At 38.0% G+C, this 18,437-nt stretch overlaps 1 protein-coding gene across 1 annotated transcript in view; it reads left to right on the top strand.

The window, feature by feature from the left end:
- LOC117003434 (macrophage mannose receptor 1-like) overlaps window positions 1–15,825 on the top strand; it is a 31,037-nt gene extending 15,212 nt beyond the window's left edge. The window contains exons 18-30 of the mRNA XM_033073407.1: window positions 97–164; window positions 1,425–1,525; window positions 2,717–2,859; window positions 4,403–4,517; window positions 5,715–5,863; window positions 7,333–7,435; window positions 8,263–8,495; window positions 9,958–10,123; window positions 11,117–11,269; window positions 11,526–11,642; window positions 13,056–13,223; window positions 13,839–13,880; window positions 14,277–15,825. Of these exons, the coding sequence (XP_032929298.1) occupies window positions 97–164; window positions 1,425–1,525; window positions 2,717–2,859; window positions 4,403–4,517; window positions 5,715–5,863; window positions 7,333–7,435; window positions 8,263–8,495; window positions 9,958–10,123; window positions 11,117–11,269; window positions 11,526–11,642; window positions 13,056–13,223; window positions 13,839–13,880; window positions 14,277–14,515 (1,797 nt within the window). The 3' untranslated portion in view covers window positions 14,516–15,825. The remainder of the gene's footprint in view (window positions 1–96; window positions 165–1,424; window positions 1,526–2,716; window positions 2,860–4,402; window positions 4,518–5,714; window positions 5,864–7,332; window positions 7,436–8,262; window positions 8,496–9,957; window positions 10,124–11,116; window positions 11,270–11,525; window positions 11,643–13,055; window positions 13,224–13,838; window positions 13,881–14,276) is intronic.
- Window positions 15,826–18,437: the final 2,612 nt, after the last annotated feature.

The raw sequence follows: 18,437 nt of genomic DNA, 5'->3' as shown, positions 1-18,437 counted from the left end.
GTGCCACAGAAACCACAGCATTTTTTGAACTTCTTGATTTTATTTGATATCTGTTTTATTACTACTAAAGTAAATTTGTTTGTTTGTTTGTTTTAGGTTTTCTACAAAGACTGGGGGAACAACTTCTATATTGGCTTAAGTGTGAGCCTTGACAGAACATTCCGGTAAGGGAAAACAAATTAATTTTGTCAGACTCATAATGTATTCACATTTGACATGGTTGGCTCCAGGAGGTGAAATTCAATGACTGACACTACCTGTAGACAGGTTTATGTCCTCATACAGAGTTTTCTCCCATCATATTTTCACTATCTATCTATTTCTACCCCTGGAGCCTTGGATGTGTTGCAGACCTGACTCCTGTGACATTCTTCTCTCCCACTGCTTCTTTTCCTAGAGAGTAATTCTGAGATTCAAAGCTTGGTTAGATGAGTCTTCATTTTAGTCTTTGTTGGCCACAAACCACAGACCACAGAGACTCTGTAGTCTCAGGTCCTGGAGATTCTGCTTTCTACATCACATTCACTGCTAGAGAATCGTTGTTTTCCCAGTTCTCCCTTGTTTCCTCACTAGTTTCATTCTCTTTCCTGTTGGATGAAGATGTCAGTATTTGCTTCATATTCTTTCTCCAAGTTTACTATGTACTCTTTTTTCCAATTTGATTCAGGAGGTTTGCAAGTAGCTAGGCATCCTAATGAATTCCTAATCTGTAATTTGCTTCCAAAAACACGCATGTACTTACTCAGTCTCCAAAACTGGAAAAATATTGGATTGTCCTGGAGGTGTTATTGACCTGAAGATTGTCACTCTTGTCTGAGTAATCATTAGACTTCCAGCACACTGAGACCTTTTCACTTTTTTCTTGGATAGTTTTTGAAAACAAATTTGTGAATCACCAAGATAAGAAACTACTGATGCATAGTTGGAAAAAAAATAGCAAATAGGTTTATGACATTAAAGATTTCCTATGCGTAGCAAAATGATTCCAAGTGGTTCCCAGTATATGGTTGAAGACTCTTTCTTACCCTGCAAGAACTTATTTTATTGCTTTTGATCCAGGAAATTGCTAAAATCAGCTCAGGTGTCTGTGCTCCAGAGAAATCCAGGTCCAGTGCTAGACTGGTGCATTTCCAGCACCAGTTTCTGTCAGCGTTCAGAGACCAGGTTAAGCTGGGACACCAGTAAAGATGATTTGTTCGGACCTGGTCTGAGTCAACACTGCAGGCAACTGATATGAAAATATTTTTTGCTAATCTGAAGTGGAAGGTCTTGGCTTTGTTCTTTGTTCTTTTAACAGAGAACAAACATGAGTTTGTAAGCTAAGATACATGAAACTTAAAATACAAAACTCAGACGTATCCTATGCAAAGTACTATTAACTAATTCAGCTTAGAGTTATAATTCCCTCAAATTACTTCTTTCAGGTGGATGGATGGAACACCAGTGAACTATGTTGCCTGGGCTCCAAACGAACCCAATTTTGCAAACAATGATGAAAACTGTGTGGTCATGTACACCCATACAGGTGGGTGCTGTAACAACATTCAATCTGCAGGATGTGTCTTGGGCCTGGAGGGCTGTGTAGGCAAGGCTGGGTGGTTTACCAGACTGAGCAGGAGAGCAGGATGATATTTCAGGAGTATCTTATTTTATTTATGTACTTAAAAAAATTGAACTCTATTTAGCAAACACATTGAATTACACCTGCAATTTTGTGAGAAAAATTCTAAGTGAACAAATCAGGTAAGCATCAGACAACTGGCAGATAGCGTCAGTATTTTTTCTTCTCTAACCTCTGTCCATTTTATGCCCACCTCTCCAGGATATTCGCTATCTGTTTTCATTTTTCATGTGCTGTTCCTAAAAACTGAGGGTTTGGCCATGGCTTGGATTAGCAATGTTATACAATATTTTAATTAAAATAAAATATTTTTTAATATCCATTAATACAGAGAACTGGAAATAGGCAAGAACTTTGTCTTTTTTTGGATCAGTAAATCTGCTTTTAAACATTTCCAGTCTCAAAATCTATAGATGAGGTGATCTTCCTAGGCTCTCTTAGAATTGAATGGAAGGATATGGACACTTTTGGAGAGTAAATATTATGTCCTGTTTTGGAAATCTTCTGTCAGATAAGATGAGCCATGTCCTTAACTTCTCTGAATTAAAATGACATCTCCATTAAACATTAGGTGTGAAAAATTCTGCCATAGGTAGTTACCTCTAACTGTCTGCAGTCAATGAAATATATGTCATTTTCTTATTCATTCCTGATCTGTAAAATAGGGATGATGTTAATGTTATCCTCTTAAACCACACTCCAATAGGCAGAAAAGATACCAGAAAACTCTAAGACTGTGAGAAGCTCAGGTAGGAATGTAATCAGGGCTGAGTGTCTTATATAGAGAGAATGTTTCCAGAGACTTCACAGACATCAGAAATTTAAGCATTTGAACTAAATCTCCCTTTGTCAATGCTATGGTTTTGCAATATTGAAATAGGTCTGTTTCTAGATTAATTATTTATATTCTAAATTTTGCTGAAAACCTGAATATTTCAAAGAAACAGACATGCAATTACTTATTGCTCCTGGGGGACAGAAATACAAATGCTGTAACCAGTTTTACTTCCTACAATAGATTTTCCTTAGGAAAGGACACTTTCCATCTCAGTCTCAGTTGCATTTTGTTTTGTTTTAATACTAATTTGCTTTCAGGTACATGGAATGATATCAACTGTGGCAGTGTTGAGTTGTTCATCTGTGAAAGGCTTAACAATACTGTTCGTCCAACTGTTGCTCCCACTTCACCACCACCAAAGGGTGGGTGTACGGAAGACTGGCTCCTCTTTGATAACAAGGTGAAGCATGGAATGTCAATATATTGTATTTTTTAAAGGGCAGAATGAGAAATATATTTGAATCAGTTTTTCAGTTGTAGCAGGGTTTTTAGTTATAACAAATTTGTTCTGTTTGTGTGTACTTAAAGACCTTAAAGTTACAAATCCTGAAAGAGAAATTACGGCCTCTGTTGGGACCACAGCAGTTCTGAGGGAGATCTTGAGACCTACAAGACATCTTACAGCAACTCTACTTGAGGGAAACTGCTTACCTATCTTTGGAAACACAAAACACTAGCAAATATGTATGTTCTCATTTACTGCACTGAGCTTATCTGGCTCTCACATGCTGCCTGGACACTTACTCATCCCTTGCCTACTGTGCAATGACTCCGAAGTCTCCAAGGCACCTTCACTTGAACAAATTTATCAGATTTTTCTATAACCAAACAATTTAAGGCTTTTAAATAATACAGTTATAAGATTTGGTGCAATCAATCTTAGCATTCTCAAAGGACAAAACTACAGGATAAGAGACTGTATATGATAAAAATCTTTAGATTCTCATTAATGAAGCTATAAAGAGCATAAAGCAACAGTGTACACTACAATACTAATAATTAGAATGCACCTAGTAATGAAGATAATTCTCAATAATATTGTTTTGTCTAGTTCTGTCTGTCTTCCCTTTGGTTTAGCAAAAATTTTTTGGTTTGATAGAGATTCTTTTTTTGAGATCCACTGGCTACTATCTTCCTTTTCCCTCTTTCTCTCAGTCCTGAGGAAAAGTCATAAACTTAGTGTTTTCCATTTCATGGCACTCTCTCAAGCTAAAATCTCTCTCTCTTCCTCACCACCTGGAAGAGGAGCTTCAAAGGCTCTTATTTTGACTCTTCCCTGAGTGCTTATGCACCACTTCTGACCATCTTCCCTTTATCTCCATTTTTCCACAAACTGACGGCTTAACTTCTCAGTTGCTCCTTTTGGTAGCACATTTGGGTTGCTTGACTCTGACAAAGCTGTCTAATGACTTAAACCTCATAAGATATTACAAGGTATTGCAATAGCTTACTATAAGATATTATCTCTATATTACAAGAAATGATAGATTCATGGCTTTCTTTACTATGTCAGAATAGTTTTCTTTCTGTGATTATCCTGGGAGAGCCAAATCTGGTTTCAGAAATAGTACAACAGAAGATGAGGTATTTTGCTCCAATAACAAGTCTTATCCTATTTTGTTTTCTGAGGTCTTCTTCAGCATTTCTCTCACGGTCACATTTCAGAATGGTGCTCAGAAGGTCTAGTGCAATTTCTGCTGAGATCAGTAGACTGAAATATTCCTTCTTTTAAGTATATGCCAAAGTATTGGGCTTTATACTCATTTTCTAATACAGGTCTTCTCTGTTATTTAAACCTAAAGACAAGCTAGAAAGTGCTAGTCAATTAGCTAACCTCCCCTTGCATTTAAAATTTCCAGTTAATTTGTTTGTTACAAACAGATGTTTTTATCAGAAATTGAAATAGTGTCTAGATTCAGATTTGGCACGTTTTCCTTTTTCAGTGCTTCAAAGTCTTTGGCTTCAATGAAAATGACACATTGACATGGCATGCTGCACGAAATAACTGCATTGATCTTGGAGGAAATCTGGCTACTATATCAAAAAAAGAAGAGCAAGGTATAAAATACCAATGTTTTGACTCTGATGACCCACCATGATAAAAATATTTTAAAAATATGTTAGAGTTTCTGCCACATATGCAATTATTTATTCCATATTAATACAATTTATGGTGAATGAATGAACTCTTGAGTGGAAAAATGCTTGAATAGTGTTTTAGTGGCTTGATTAACTATTAAAATCATAGTTTGGAGGTTAACATAGGATGTACTGCTGAAATATTATAATTTTTCATTAGAGGCTTGTCATATAATTAAATGTCCATTTTTTCCCTTTTTTTAAAGAAATTAGCTAATCCTTGAGGTCACTTCCAACTCTGGTCAATCTATGATTCTATGCCAAATTGGCACACAAAAGGAGTAATATCCAAACCCAAATCATGAGACACCTAGCTGCTGAGCCAAATGCTGTGGGTGTCAGTGGAGGACACATCCTCAGGCAGCAGGAAGCTCCAGATCCCCCTGTTGCCCTTGCTCTGCTGGACCTCAGCACCTGCTGCTCTTGCTGCTCAGCAAATGTTTTAAGAGCGTGTTGCCTCATGACTGCTTGGGAGATGTGCTGCCTCAAGTCCTGGGGGATGCACATGGACCATCACTCCATCAGTGCTAGTGGTTTAAACTTCTTTTCTGTAGCAAAGAGATTATTTTAATGGAAAGTCAGTCTAGGCAGGAGCTAAGGAGATCAGCATCTGGCATTCTGCAAATTCATACATACTTGGTTCATACATACTTGGCTACTAAGTAAGGTTTTTTTTGGTGTTATGCCTGTTTAGAAATGAAGTTATTAAGTCAGGTTAACAAAGAATTAACCAAAGAAGAAAAGGGAGTGCACACTCAATGGACTCATTTTCTACATGCGAAGGCTTAGTGTACTCATATTAACTTCTGTAATACATTAGAACATTTTTCCATGCTTCCTCAGATGATGAATAACATAGAAGAGCATACAAATAAATTCCTGTTTTGTTAAAGATTTACCCATCTTTGAATTTGTAAATATTTTTTCCAATTTTAACTTCAGATAACTGATGTTAAACATCTATTAATATATATTAATTTTACTTTTTTCATAAGTTTGGCACCTTATTATAAAGAGAAAACTCATCAACCTGGTTCCAGGCACCCTAAAGTTGTAGCACTGGGGAAGAGTGCATTCAGTTTCCTTCCTTATACAACTTTTCTTTTTTCCCTTCAGCTTTCCTTATGTCCCTCTTAAAAAATGCTGCAACAGATGCTTGGATCGGACTGAATGACATAAATCAGGAGCACACATACTTATGGACAGATGGAAGCCCAGTAGACTATACAAATTGGGCAAAAGGTTCCCGAAGTTATTATAGTATGGTAAGCATCCATTTCTGTTTGTCACTTAAACATGACAAATTGGGGAGACGAACAAAATGTATGTAGCCACTATCATCTTTCTGTCTTTTCCTCTATGAAGATTTTTAGTGGTCTCATTGCTTTTTAAAAGCAGAGTAGCCATGTGGGAAATGTATCTACACACATTTTTTCAGCTTCTTTATTTGTCATAGTTCTGTACGAGTCCAGACAGAGGTTTGTAAGAACTATGCAAAACTCAGACAAGTGAACAATGTCCCTCACTTTACCATGACTCATCAGGATATTCAATTTAACCATAGCATAAACTATATAATTTTGGGATGTGATGAGTATTATTTAGATTTGATGAAAAAAACTCAGATAAGTTCTTGGATCTGAGCCTGTCAAGATAAATGCATTGAATGAGATACCCAAAAGAGGGAGTCTGGGTCTTCCTTTCTAATTTTTATCTTCCCCTAATCTTCATTTTGGAAAATCTTTTTTCTGTGCTTTGAGATTTCTGGCATCTCTATACCTTGTTGTGCGTAATTGTTAGACAAAACTTAATGTTACTCAGTAATTGTGAAATGGCCAATGTAGAATACTACCCAGGAGTATTATTTCTACACTCCTGCACTAGCTCTACCAAGTTTTTCTCCTTTCATAAGAGAATTGCTTTGCATTCAGTTAAAATGTAAAAAAGTTCTTTGAGGTCCAGCTACCATCAGGCTAGAGCTGGGTTTGGGGATCTCCAGGGCTTCCCCATCTCACACATGCCTATGCTTTCTGCAGAAGGCTGTGACCATTCCCCTCCAGAAATCACAACACATACAACTTCTTTCTCTTGCAGACAGGACTTGGGCTGCTGCCAGAAGGGGGTTTAGAGGTAGTAAAAGGTTACACTGAGGTGAGGTGGGGCAGCTACTGCCTCCTCCTGCAGGAGGCCAAGCCACATCTTCTCGTGCTGTGGGAGGAAAGGAGGAAGGTAAAGGATCCAAAGTGCAGCAGAAAGAGTGCTGGAGGTGTCTCCCACAAAAAGTTGTTTCTAACAAACTACCTCTACATTACTGCTGTGGTGACCACTTTGCTTCTTAGTCTTGAACTGGGTCAGAAGGAGGAATTCAGCTCTCCAGCGAAGCTTCAGTGCTGAGGAGCAATTCTCCATAACTTCCAGTGAAACAGCAACAGACCTGTGGGCCAGACCTGGCACACACATGCACTCACATACAGGGCCATGCCCAGAGTTATGAACACCCAGATGGTCCCAGACACATCCTTCTCCCTCTGTGCTGTGCTTTGCAAATCCCTCTGTCATCCAAGGACAGGCTTCCCTAGATTGCAAAGGCTTATTGCCATATAATGTGCCTAACCACTGGTTGTATGAATTTTATGACCTTCATATGATTCCTCTCTATGTGTATTCAGAAGAAGTAGGAATGCTTCCTACCTACCCACATCTTTTTTTCTTGTTAATCTCCTTTGTTTTGTAGGATGATTGTGTCTTTTTGATAAAGAACCCTATTGAACAGGCAGGAAAATGGAAAGATGAAGGATGTAAAGCAAGCAAAAGTTACATCTGCCAAAAAAATTCTGGTGAGTTTTCTTTTGCTACTTTTTAGTAGACCAGATTTATTGTGGTAATTTCAAACTGGTGCTAAAAGTGACTTTCCTGTCATTCTGCCCTATCCTAACTGAAATTGATGGCAGTATCAATCACATGCATTATGGACAATTTTAACAAAATGATCACACATCTTTTTTTTTAGAGAAAATCTCTTAACTTTTTCTATTTCAAAGACTAGACCAGTAAATAAAATAATAATAAAAAAATATATCTATGTATCATCATGTAGTTTACTACTTTTGGAAATCAAAGGTTGCTGAGTACACCGTCTTTACATCTTCAAAACTGAAATTTTTAACAGTATACTAAAACCACTGCAAGTTCTTTATTTTTTGAAACTGCATTTCTTGATTTCCTTTGCATTCTTTCTCAGACAATTTCAGCAGGAGTAGTCACATTTCAGCAGCAGTAGTCACATCCTTCTCCTCATGGTGTGTTTATCATACCCTGTTCCTTGTCAGAAATGTAACAAATGCCAACATATAATGGGAAAATAGAAGAAATTGTTCCCTTTAATGCCCTATATTGGTACAATATGGTTTAGGTAGGTCTGGTCCTGGTGTATTTCCGGATACTTATGCTAAAAGATCATTCTAACGAGTATTCTAACAAAATTTTATCACAGTACATGAAAATGTGGCTTTCATCACTGCAGGGATTTTTTAGACATATCTTAATTTGTTATTGCAGCTTCTCTTAATTACATGACAACTCCAATATACTAGATCTTCTCTCATTGTTACAAATCTAAGCCAACATAAAGTTGTATTTTTGGTTGTTCTTTTGCTTGTTACAGACCCCAAATTGCCGCAGTCCCAACCCACAGACCCAGTGTTTGGCTTTAACAGTTATGGTGATGACCGCTATGAGCTCGTCAACTACAAAATGAGCTGGGAAAAAGCAGAGAAGTACTGCAAGGACCAGTCTGCAGAACTGGCCAGTATCCTGGACCCTTATGCTGAATCTTTCCTGTGGTTACAGATATTAAAGCAAGGGGAGCCTGTATGGATTGGCCTTAACAGCAACATCGTGAGTCTACCATCTGCTTGTGACAGTCACACTAATACCTTAGATGAGCTATTGGTCAGATCCACAGACGTGTGGCAGGAATCAAAACCTTGCAGAGGTTCCTGACTTCCCTCCATTGAGGGGATTTACACATTTACATGTTTGTCCATGGTGTAAACAAGAGCTGCCACAGCCCACACTTCAAAGGCCACCAAGGATGTAGCTGCAGCACTGAGTGGCTTCAGTGGTAAAAGCGGTGATGAAGTTCTCACTTCCTGCTCCATGGTCTACTGCAAACTCCTGTGGTGGAGCACTGCTGTTTCTGAAGGCACATTGGGGAACACACCAAAGAAAAAGAAATGGGTTAGAAATAGTTCTTTCTCTGTGTGTTTAAGTTTTTGTTTCAATTCACAGCCCAGCAGTACAAGAGCTTGTGTTGGGCAATAGTGGAAAGAGCAGGGCTCTGGCAACAAAGGCTCCTTAGGCTTGCTTTTGGAGCTAAAGCTGGTGCATTGAGTAAAACTGACAACAAACTCAGCTAAGAGTGGAAAGGTCTGAAATGAGAAACATCAGCAGAGGCTTGCAAAAAAGAACATGTATAAATAAAATATGCTTGGAATTGAAGCTAGGAGGAAATCAAGTGGAGAGAGGTAGAGCAAGAGCTTGGTGGGACACCGGTATGAGAGAGGGCATAGGTGCTGATGTGAGAGGAATTGGACCTGCACCTGAGTGAGAGCACTGGGAAACTGGGACTAGACAGGAATCTGGAATGAAACTTGGCCAAGAGGCTCAAAGCAGACAGGAAAGGAAATGGCACAAAGAACAGGATGGGAGGAAGGATCTGTGCTGCACAGGATGGGGTGACAGAAGCCATGGGTGTGACTAATGTCAGTCACCCTCTGCAAACACTGGTGAAATCCCCCGGCAAAATACATGCTTAGCTCATCTCTGCTAGCTGGTCCATGCAAGACCCACAAACTTACCACAAGTGCAGTTGGCATGGGTGCCATGGGTCTGTGGTCCAGCCACAAGGAAAGCCAGGTCTTCTCGCTCCAGTGAAACCTCAGATTCTTCTCTTTGCTTTCTAGGTACCTAAAGAAGCCTATGTTAGAGAAATGCTGACAATAGTTTCTTGGCAGTCTTTATTTGATCTGTGTGTATATCAGACACATTTGATTAAATCTTCATCTGTATAATCACATTTTATTACCTCAAGGCCCTTTGCCCACTTAAAGAATAAGAAAAATGGTGTGAATTGAATAATGCATGCTGCATGCTAAACTAACATCTGTAGGAACACTGCTCTACCTGCTGTGGAGAGTGGGACTGTGGACCAGTTTCTTACATATTCATGACATAATCTTGTGCAAGAAGTCATGATTCTAAATTTTTCCTAATTTTTGCATAAATTCAAGTGCAATCTTAATGTTCTTCCAATCTAATTCTTGTGTATGACATAATTATAATTATGTTTTACTTTTAGAGTGGTGGCCAGTACTTATGGTCAGATAGAAGGAGGAGCAGGTATCTTAACTGGGCCAGTGGAGAACCAAATAAAAACAAAGCCTGTGTCTATTTAGATTTGGATGGATTTTGGAAGACAGCATCTTGCAATGAAACATTTTTATCTCTCTGTAAGCAATCCAATGGTAAGTTCTGAATAGGACAAATGTGATTTGGGAGGCTGGAATTTGAGTTAATGTCTTTATTTGAATTTAGTTTTTCCACATATGCAAAGGTTGTGATAGAGAGTGTATGCCTTGTGAGAAACTCTTGCTTTTTTAAAGGAATAACTCTCAGGTACAGTCTGTCTTGTGTGATTTCCAGATATTTCATTTCACAGGCCAGTCAACAGATGCACATTATAAAGACAGCTGCAATATTTCATGTCACATGCCACAGTGGTTTTTTGCATCCTTGTTTTTCAAGAACTACAGAATCAATCACCTGTAGCCTAACTAGAAATATATTAATGATAAACTTATATATTTAAAAGTGTCTTTTGAAATGTTTTGAGTTAAGAAACTTCTGTCAGTGTAGGAGCCAAATCAATTATTGGTCTCTTGCTTCTGCTCAAATACTTTAGCACTCAAATATTGCATGCAGTTTTTGAACATGTTTCAAATTACATAAGAAATTCATCATTTCTGCACCAAAATTCACAGTAAATTTTATACTAATTTAAGCACTATTTTGGTTTTAATCAGGTGATGCAACAGGCTATAAATTCTGCTTGTACATTGATTAAGATGTATGCTGCACAAAGGCAGGTGCAAACAACCTCTCTGTCTGACTTTTCTAGAAACAGGCTAGACACAAGCCACAGACTTGTGGTGTTCAGATCCCTTATGTATGCTGACTCATTCCTCATTCTGTTTCACAGGTTTTAGGTAAAAATTGCCATGTTGAAGACAATTGCAGTTGAACTGGTGTAGACTGCCTCTTTTAACAGACTAGAGAACCAGCTCCAACCAGAATAGTTTATTACTAGTTTGTCAAGCTTAATTCAACACTTTATAATTAGTTAGATCTCCACCATATTCCTTTTCCAGGAATAGACATCTTATTTGTAGGGCTGATATGTGGTACATATTTCACTTGGATTTTGAAACTCTACTGAAACCTGTTTGTTTTCTTCTTAGAGTTAATCCCTAGTGAACCACCACAGCTGCCGGGGAGGTGTCCTGAACCGAAGCGTGGGAGATCCTGGATTCCTTTCCGTGGGCATTGTTACTATGTTCACACCGCTTCTGAGGAAAGCTGGCCTGATGCTTCCATGGCGTGTATTCAAATGGGTAAGTGCCTTTTTTATTACGATATTTTAGAGGTTCTTTATGTGTTTGACTTCTTAATCCAGAGCCAAAAGATAATATGCAATGTGAGTATGTGTGTATCAATTATAAGTTACACCTAATTTAAATTTATTATCAAGCATTTTTACTATATGGCAATGCTGATCATGAAGCATGTAATGATTTTTTAATTGAGATAATTAATTTAAAATGAACAATCTTACTGACATTATATGTAATATTTAATTGATATTTTTAGGTGCCTCTCTGGTTTCCATTGAAGATTCGGCTGAAATGAATTTTCTCTTACTTTACTTGTCTCCACTTGCAAGTGACTTCAGAAAGTTTTGGATAGGATTGTTCAAAAATATTGATGGTATTTATTTCACAATGTATACTGAGATGAAAATAGATACTAAATAAACAGAGTGAATACTAAGTACTACTAACATACTACATAATAGACCCAATATGCTAAAAATTAATAAATAATATGTAAAAAAACTAATTAATATTTAATAGCTTTTCTGCTAAAATATGCAAAATATAAACCACCAAGGGATCTATGCTTTCTGTATCTCTGTTGCAATCAGAGCTTGTCTGTAAAAGGTTTTAGATTAACACTGCAGTAGTTGACTAAAAATGTTTCTTATTACCTTTTTTGACTCAAATAACTTGACATTTAACCACTGTAGTATTTTAAGAAAAATGGTGTATTGTCATTAAATGATGAGTTAAATTAAATTAAAATCTATTTCTAGACGACACAGGGCGTAACTTATATGAGCTGCCAAGAAAAATTTATTAATCTAAATTTCAATGTTTTTTTCCATAAATTTTTGGTGGACCCTTTCATTTTAATCCAGATATATTTAATGTGGTTGTTTTGTTTGTTTGTTTTTTAAACTGCTGTAATATCAAATTTGACACTGTACTCTATATCATCGAAATTCTGAATCCAGTTTTTCTTGGCAAACTTTAAGGGTAAACCTCCAGAGTGAGTCTAGACTCACTTCTGCTCGAGTCTGTGTCTCACCCCCACCAGTGGTGGGCCAGGCTCTTCTGTTCCAGCTGGAAATGAGCACTACAGAAGCAGTGACCTGTTCCTGGCCAGTCCCTGATAGTGCCCAGTGCTCCAGGCTGTGCAAGCAGGGGCAGGAGGGAGCTGCAGCTGCAGGGAGAGACACAGGAAGGGGCTCTGAGGCAGCTGGATGTACCAAAAAGCGCGTGGTGAGGGAGAGAAGAGTGCTATTAGTCCCGTTTGATGGGAGATGCTTGACTGTCAACAGGAGATGGGATGACTAATCAAGAGAGCTAATTCAATTTCCAAAGATAATTAATTAATCCAGCTCTCATAATGCAGTTATTTTCTGATCTTGAATACACACATTAAAAAAATAAAAATCTCCTGAGCATTCTCTATGCTTGCACTGCTGATACTGGCTTGTACAGGTGCTCTGCTTTTCTTAAGGATCCCAAGCACAGCCCTGGGTGCAGGCTTCAGCTAAAGGTCCCTGGGTAGCTGGACAGGGCTTCCTTACATCATTGACAGCTGTGAATGCTAATGAAGTTAAGTTTGAGAGCATTTGCATTTGGTACACTCCTGCCTGAAAAGCTCTGGCAGTTAAGAGAGTGAGAAATAAGTGCTCTGGAGGGAGAAATGGGTGCTCTGTGATACCAATTTAATCAACTAAAAAATTCCTGATCTGATCTGATATGTCATAGTGATCAGCAGACTAGATGTTATTCTCCACTTCATTCACTCACTAGGTAATACATTTGATTTTAGGAGAGTGGATATGGATGGACAGAAGTGCAGTAGAATATGTCAACTGGGAGAAAGGAGAGCCTACAGTACTTTTTGATGAATACTGTGTGGACATGGATGTCTCAAGCGGAACCTGGAGGACCTATTACTGCTCTGTTGACCAGAACTTTATTTGCAAAGTCCCCAAAAGTAAGTTCTGAATTTCTGTGCATTGGGTTCTTTCCAAAGTACTGGTTAATACACACCAGGCAATCAGCGTTTAGGCACTGGGTACAGTTCGTGCATTGTTGCTGATGGATGTGCATATGAATCAAAGCCAAAGTAATTTCTGTTAAAAATAATCCGAAATAATGTTGGAGAATAATCTGAGTCACTGTTCTCTCCCCTCAGTTTAAAGACATTGATTTCTGGGCATTTACTGGACACTAGAGTAGGGAAGGACAAATCATCTGTTGAGAGTGCAGAGAACACTCATGGATAATATAGTTAGAGTGCAAGGAGCAGTAGATGATGAACAGATGATTAAACTAGAGAGAGCTGAGAAGAAAGGCAGATATTTTCTTGATAGGTAAGCTGAGGGGAAGCAGGACACAGTTACTGAGCTCCTGCCAGCAGTGTCCCTGTCCAGGGCAGGGGCATTGGAACTAGGTGATCTTTAAAGCTTTTTCCAACCCAAACCATTCTGGGATTCTATGATTATTTAAAATTTGTTATGAACACAAAGTAAAAATTATGTATGCAGTATTTATTTCATTGAATTGTTACTTTCAAACTGTGTAATATACATATTTTTTAATTTTGAAGTTGCTGAAGTTGAGCCAACCCATGATTCACCTGTCAATAATGGTAAGTTGGTTTCTTTTAGGCCCAATAGACAAAAATTTCAATAGGTTTATAGGCATGGAATTTCCTCCAAAAACTTTCTCTTAAATACCCATTTAACTGTCATGATTATTCTATTTTTATATATTAGATATATTTAAAATGAGAACACTTCTCTCAAACTGGATGTCTTCATTTTTTTTTTTCTTACAAGTTGTATGTATAGTACAATATAATGCTCCTTAGAAGAGATTAAGCCAAATATTGCATTATTTACCTGGAACATGCATCAATTTTAACTGCTATTATGATTGTTCCATACTTTTCTTTTAACTCAGTTGCTTACTTAGGGAGATATTTGTTGTGTGCAACAGCAGTCTCTGGGCATTTGTAGCAATTGTTCTGTTTTGTCTTCCACAGCATCAATGAACAAAGCTGCTGCTTCATCATCAAGTAGTTTAGGTGGGATGATTTTTATGTTGATATTTGTTCTGCTAGCTGGCACTGGCCTCACATTGTATTGTTTCTATAAAAGAAGACGTGATCGACAAATGTTTACAGCTGGGTTTGACAATGCCATATACCGTGGTGACCTTGGAACTCAGGAATCAAATTGTCTTGTGACCAATATTGAAGAAAATGAGCAGGCAACAATTTAATAGGCTGGGTAATCTTCAGCTTCATTTTGAAAAGAGTTAAAGTGTTGGTATAAAACAATTCTTAAGGAAAGCAATTTTCTCCTATGGAAATTCTACTTAATTTTGCATGGGGTGCTTCTTGCTTTCTCTACTAGCAGGAACAAGCAAACTTGCAAGGCAGATGCAGAGATCTGCTCACAAACTTTAGTACCTGGGAGGGTTGTTGAACTTTCACATGGACCTGGAGCTGTGTTGTGTCAGCCAACACTCAGGCAGCTCCAGTCTCTGCGCACATCCAGCATCATCTTTAGGCACAAGAACTGTGTTCACCATATTCAGTTGTGAGAATATGGTCCTTAGCATGTTCCAGAAAGTATATCCAGACCTATAAGTATCCTGAAAGTGTCCTGTTGATCTCCAGCACAGACTGGCAGAATTGCATAGGTTGGACAAGATGTCCAAGCTCACCTGGTCACATCCCTGTTTGAAGGAAGACCAGGTCCTAGCCTCAGACAGGCAACATGCTCCAGTGCTGTGGGTCCATGCCTTCTCTTTGCTACTGAGGTACCACAGAAACTCTTTGTGTTGCCCATAATATCAGAATTAACATAATTTCCTCCTCTGTTTATGACTGATGAAAAGCAAAGTGTAAATTGTATTTCTGCTGCTGTAGTTCTGTAACACATGCATTGAAAGATCAACTATTATAGGAGGTGGGAATGTATTCTGAATATAGTGGTTTATCATTTAAACAGTCAAGTAGTGTTCTCAAAGAATGCTGCAAAAGGGTGGGAAGGAAAAAGAAATTATACTTAATTCACACCTGAACATTTACATAAAAGTATTCTTGATGTCTCCGATGCCAGGGTAGATTTCATTAATTTTTTAGGCCATTTTTTCAAAGCCCAATGAAATTTACCTTGAGAAAGTATTTTCTAATTTCGAACCAAATTCTTCCTGTCCAAGTCTGTTTTAAACCTTTGAGTCTCATTCAAGACTTCCATCATGATGGAGCTGATGACATTGCATCTCATACTGGTCTACTGGTACATTCTCAGGCTTCATAAACCCTAAAAGAGGCTCACATACAGGTGTTTTTAATTTTTACTTTCCAAGTGTCTTATGCCAAATGCAAACAACCAAATGCCTCAAAGCTCTTAGTGCAGTGGATGTCCTTATTTAATTTGATACTTTTTGATATTTTAACCTTTTGACAGGTTTTAATTGTGTTTAAGTTAAAACATTTTGTGTGTGTATGAAATATATGTAAATAAGTTTTTATTCTGCATTGGTTCATTAAATGGGAATTAAAAGGCTGATTCTAAGTAAAAGTATGTGTGTATCTCTTCTTAAACCGAACAATTTATCATAATAGTAAAAAGAGGAAGGAGATGTAGGACGCTTAAATTTTTATACACAAATGAGCATTCACTTTTCCTAGTCAAGCATGTTCTTAAATGGTCTTCACCAATCTGTGAAACTGTCACATTGCTTCTTTATCTTTACATTTGAAGGTTTTACCCTAATAATTGTCTAATGAAAGTGTTGCATGTGCTGTTCTCCACTAGAAGTTTCTGGGACAGATTTTACATATTGACAGCTTTTTCATATCTCCTTTCAATATTTGCTGATAGCTCTTCCTTTCGCATTTCACTGGCTACATCTTCCAGATCCCTCATCCCATCTGCTGTTCCCTCCTAGACCCTGTGCTGTGGTATGTAGGTCCTTCTGACAGCTCACTGCACCATAGATAAGGTATTTCAGCTGAGATTCTCACAGCACTGAGTAGATTAAAGAGATTTAATCCACTTTCCATAAAGGTCCCTCCTGTCTGGCCTGTCTGAATTGGTTCACAGGATGCGTAATTTTGGACAAAGGAGTGGCAACCAGAAAACAATAGGCCAAACCCAGGAAATATGCTTAATGAGAAGTTAATTAGTGAAAGCTTTCAAGGACTGATAAGCCTTAGCAGTCCTGTTGCATTTGTGAGAACTGAACACAGAGATCACTGGGTCAGAGTTTCTAGTGCCCGCAAGCATCAGCAGAGAGAGGATTGTGTACCTTGGACCATATTGGAGACAGCAGTGGCTGATGCCTGGTGGTGAAGAGTAAGACCCTCTGAGGAACTTTCCAGACATTTCCTGAGAATTCTCTGGAGTGCCAGTATGGGTCCTTGAAACTGAGTGTACAGCTGGGATTAGTTCCAGAATATTGTCCAACCAACACTGATCATTGCCTGTGAATGAACTCTGTGAGTGAAGAAGTGAATGAAACAAGTGTTACTTGCTTGTTATTAGAAGAGCTTAATTCTATTCACAATAACAGCTAGAGAAAACAATAACAGTTAGAGAAAAACCCAAACAAACAGAACAGTTTGCTTTAAGAAATGCAGTTTATGATCTACATTTCTTCCCTATCAGGAATTTACAAGAAACCTTAGTTTTCCATACATCCTAGTATGATGGATTTTCTTCTCAAACTTAATGGTTATTTGTAGGATTTTTCATTCCAAATTAGTCTTCTGCAGCTAGTTTCCTGAAGGAAAGCAACCATGGCCACTATTTCATACCAAATCCTAGCTAATAGACCAACTCCAGGCATGCTCGTCAGACAAGTCCAGTACTTAGTTTAAAGGCTACTCATGTGGTGATAGGAAAGAGATACTCATCAAGCACTTGGATACATAATTTAGTGGTAAAAGCAATCTTTCTACCAGGCCTAGGAACCTTTGGCATTGCACTGCTATAAACAGAAATGTGGGAAACAAAATTTTCCAACTTGTCTTGCTCTCACGTGGATTGTGGATTTGGTCTTACATGCAACAAAATAGCATTTAAAAAATGTCTTTCCACATAGAAAAGATGTTGACACCTTCTTTCTCAGTTGGATTAGTATGGTATTTTAGAGAGAATGTCCTGCCTTTTCTCACTATTTTCATTATATCCCTAGCCTATAACATGGATGAAAAGGTAATTGGTTCTCTACCTGAACTTATTATAAAGTATGTAGTAACTGTCTTTAAGGAAGGAAAAGCTGGGGAAAAATTCATAATTGTAACTTTCTCTAAGGTCAGACAATGACAGAACCATGGCAAACAGATATACAAAGAAGCATGGAACATCCTCCTCCTCCAAAAGAATACCAGTTTACAGAGAAAATTTGCTAATATCAGTGTCAGTACCTGTTAGATTCAGGCCCCTGCCTAAACACAAGTCTAAAAAGAAACTTGAACTACAAGTCAGTTAATTTTCTGAAACTGGGGGACTGAAAAAGGAAGTGAAGAGTAATTTGGAGCAAAATGCAAGGAAGTTCTATAAATACAAAGAGAATAGTTAGATAGTTGTGAAATGAGCTAGTGCCTCCAGGCCAGATTCCAATGGGCAAGAGCCAGATTTTCTGGGGTCAATAGGGAAGGTATAAACTGCTCCATAAGCACAACCCTGTCCTGATGTCACTGTATCCGGACAGAGGAAGAGTTAGTGCTCATTTTGTTTCTTCTCAGCTGTGTCCTTATCTGACATACCCAGCTTTCTGGGCACAAGTTTTTACTGTGCACATCTATTCACTATCTTTTATATAAAATTTTGAAGGATGTGGTTAGTGTTTTAAGGATGTGGTTAGTGGTTTTGGTTCCTCTGAGGAAATATTTGCTCTCATTTCTGGAGAATGCATACAGTGCAATCATTATACTGGCTTTTTACCCAGACTATTGATCTAGATATCTAGATGAAATCCATGTCACTTACTTTTAGAACTGACTGACATAGTTTTGTTTATAGTTGATAATCAGTAATATATATGGAGGACTTGCAGTTGTTTCGTTGTCCACCAGAAGAGGCAAAAGATGACAAAGATGTTCCTGGAACAGGAGGGAATAATATTCAGTAATTGGAGGAATAAGGATTTCTGCATTTAAAAACATTGACTGAGGTTGGTAAGAGGA

Source organism: Catharus ustulatus, chromosome 1 (genome assembly GCF_009819885.2).
Source record: "Catharus ustulatus isolate bCatUst1 chromosome 1, bCatUst1.pri.v2, whole genome shotgun sequence".
NCBI classification, from domain to species: domain Eukaryota; kingdom Metazoa; phylum Chordata; class Aves; order Passeriformes; family Turdidae; genus Catharus; species Catharus ustulatus.
The sequence above is the reverse complement of the archived record's forward strand: the minus strand, read 5'-3'. Positions and strand labels throughout refer to the sequence as shown.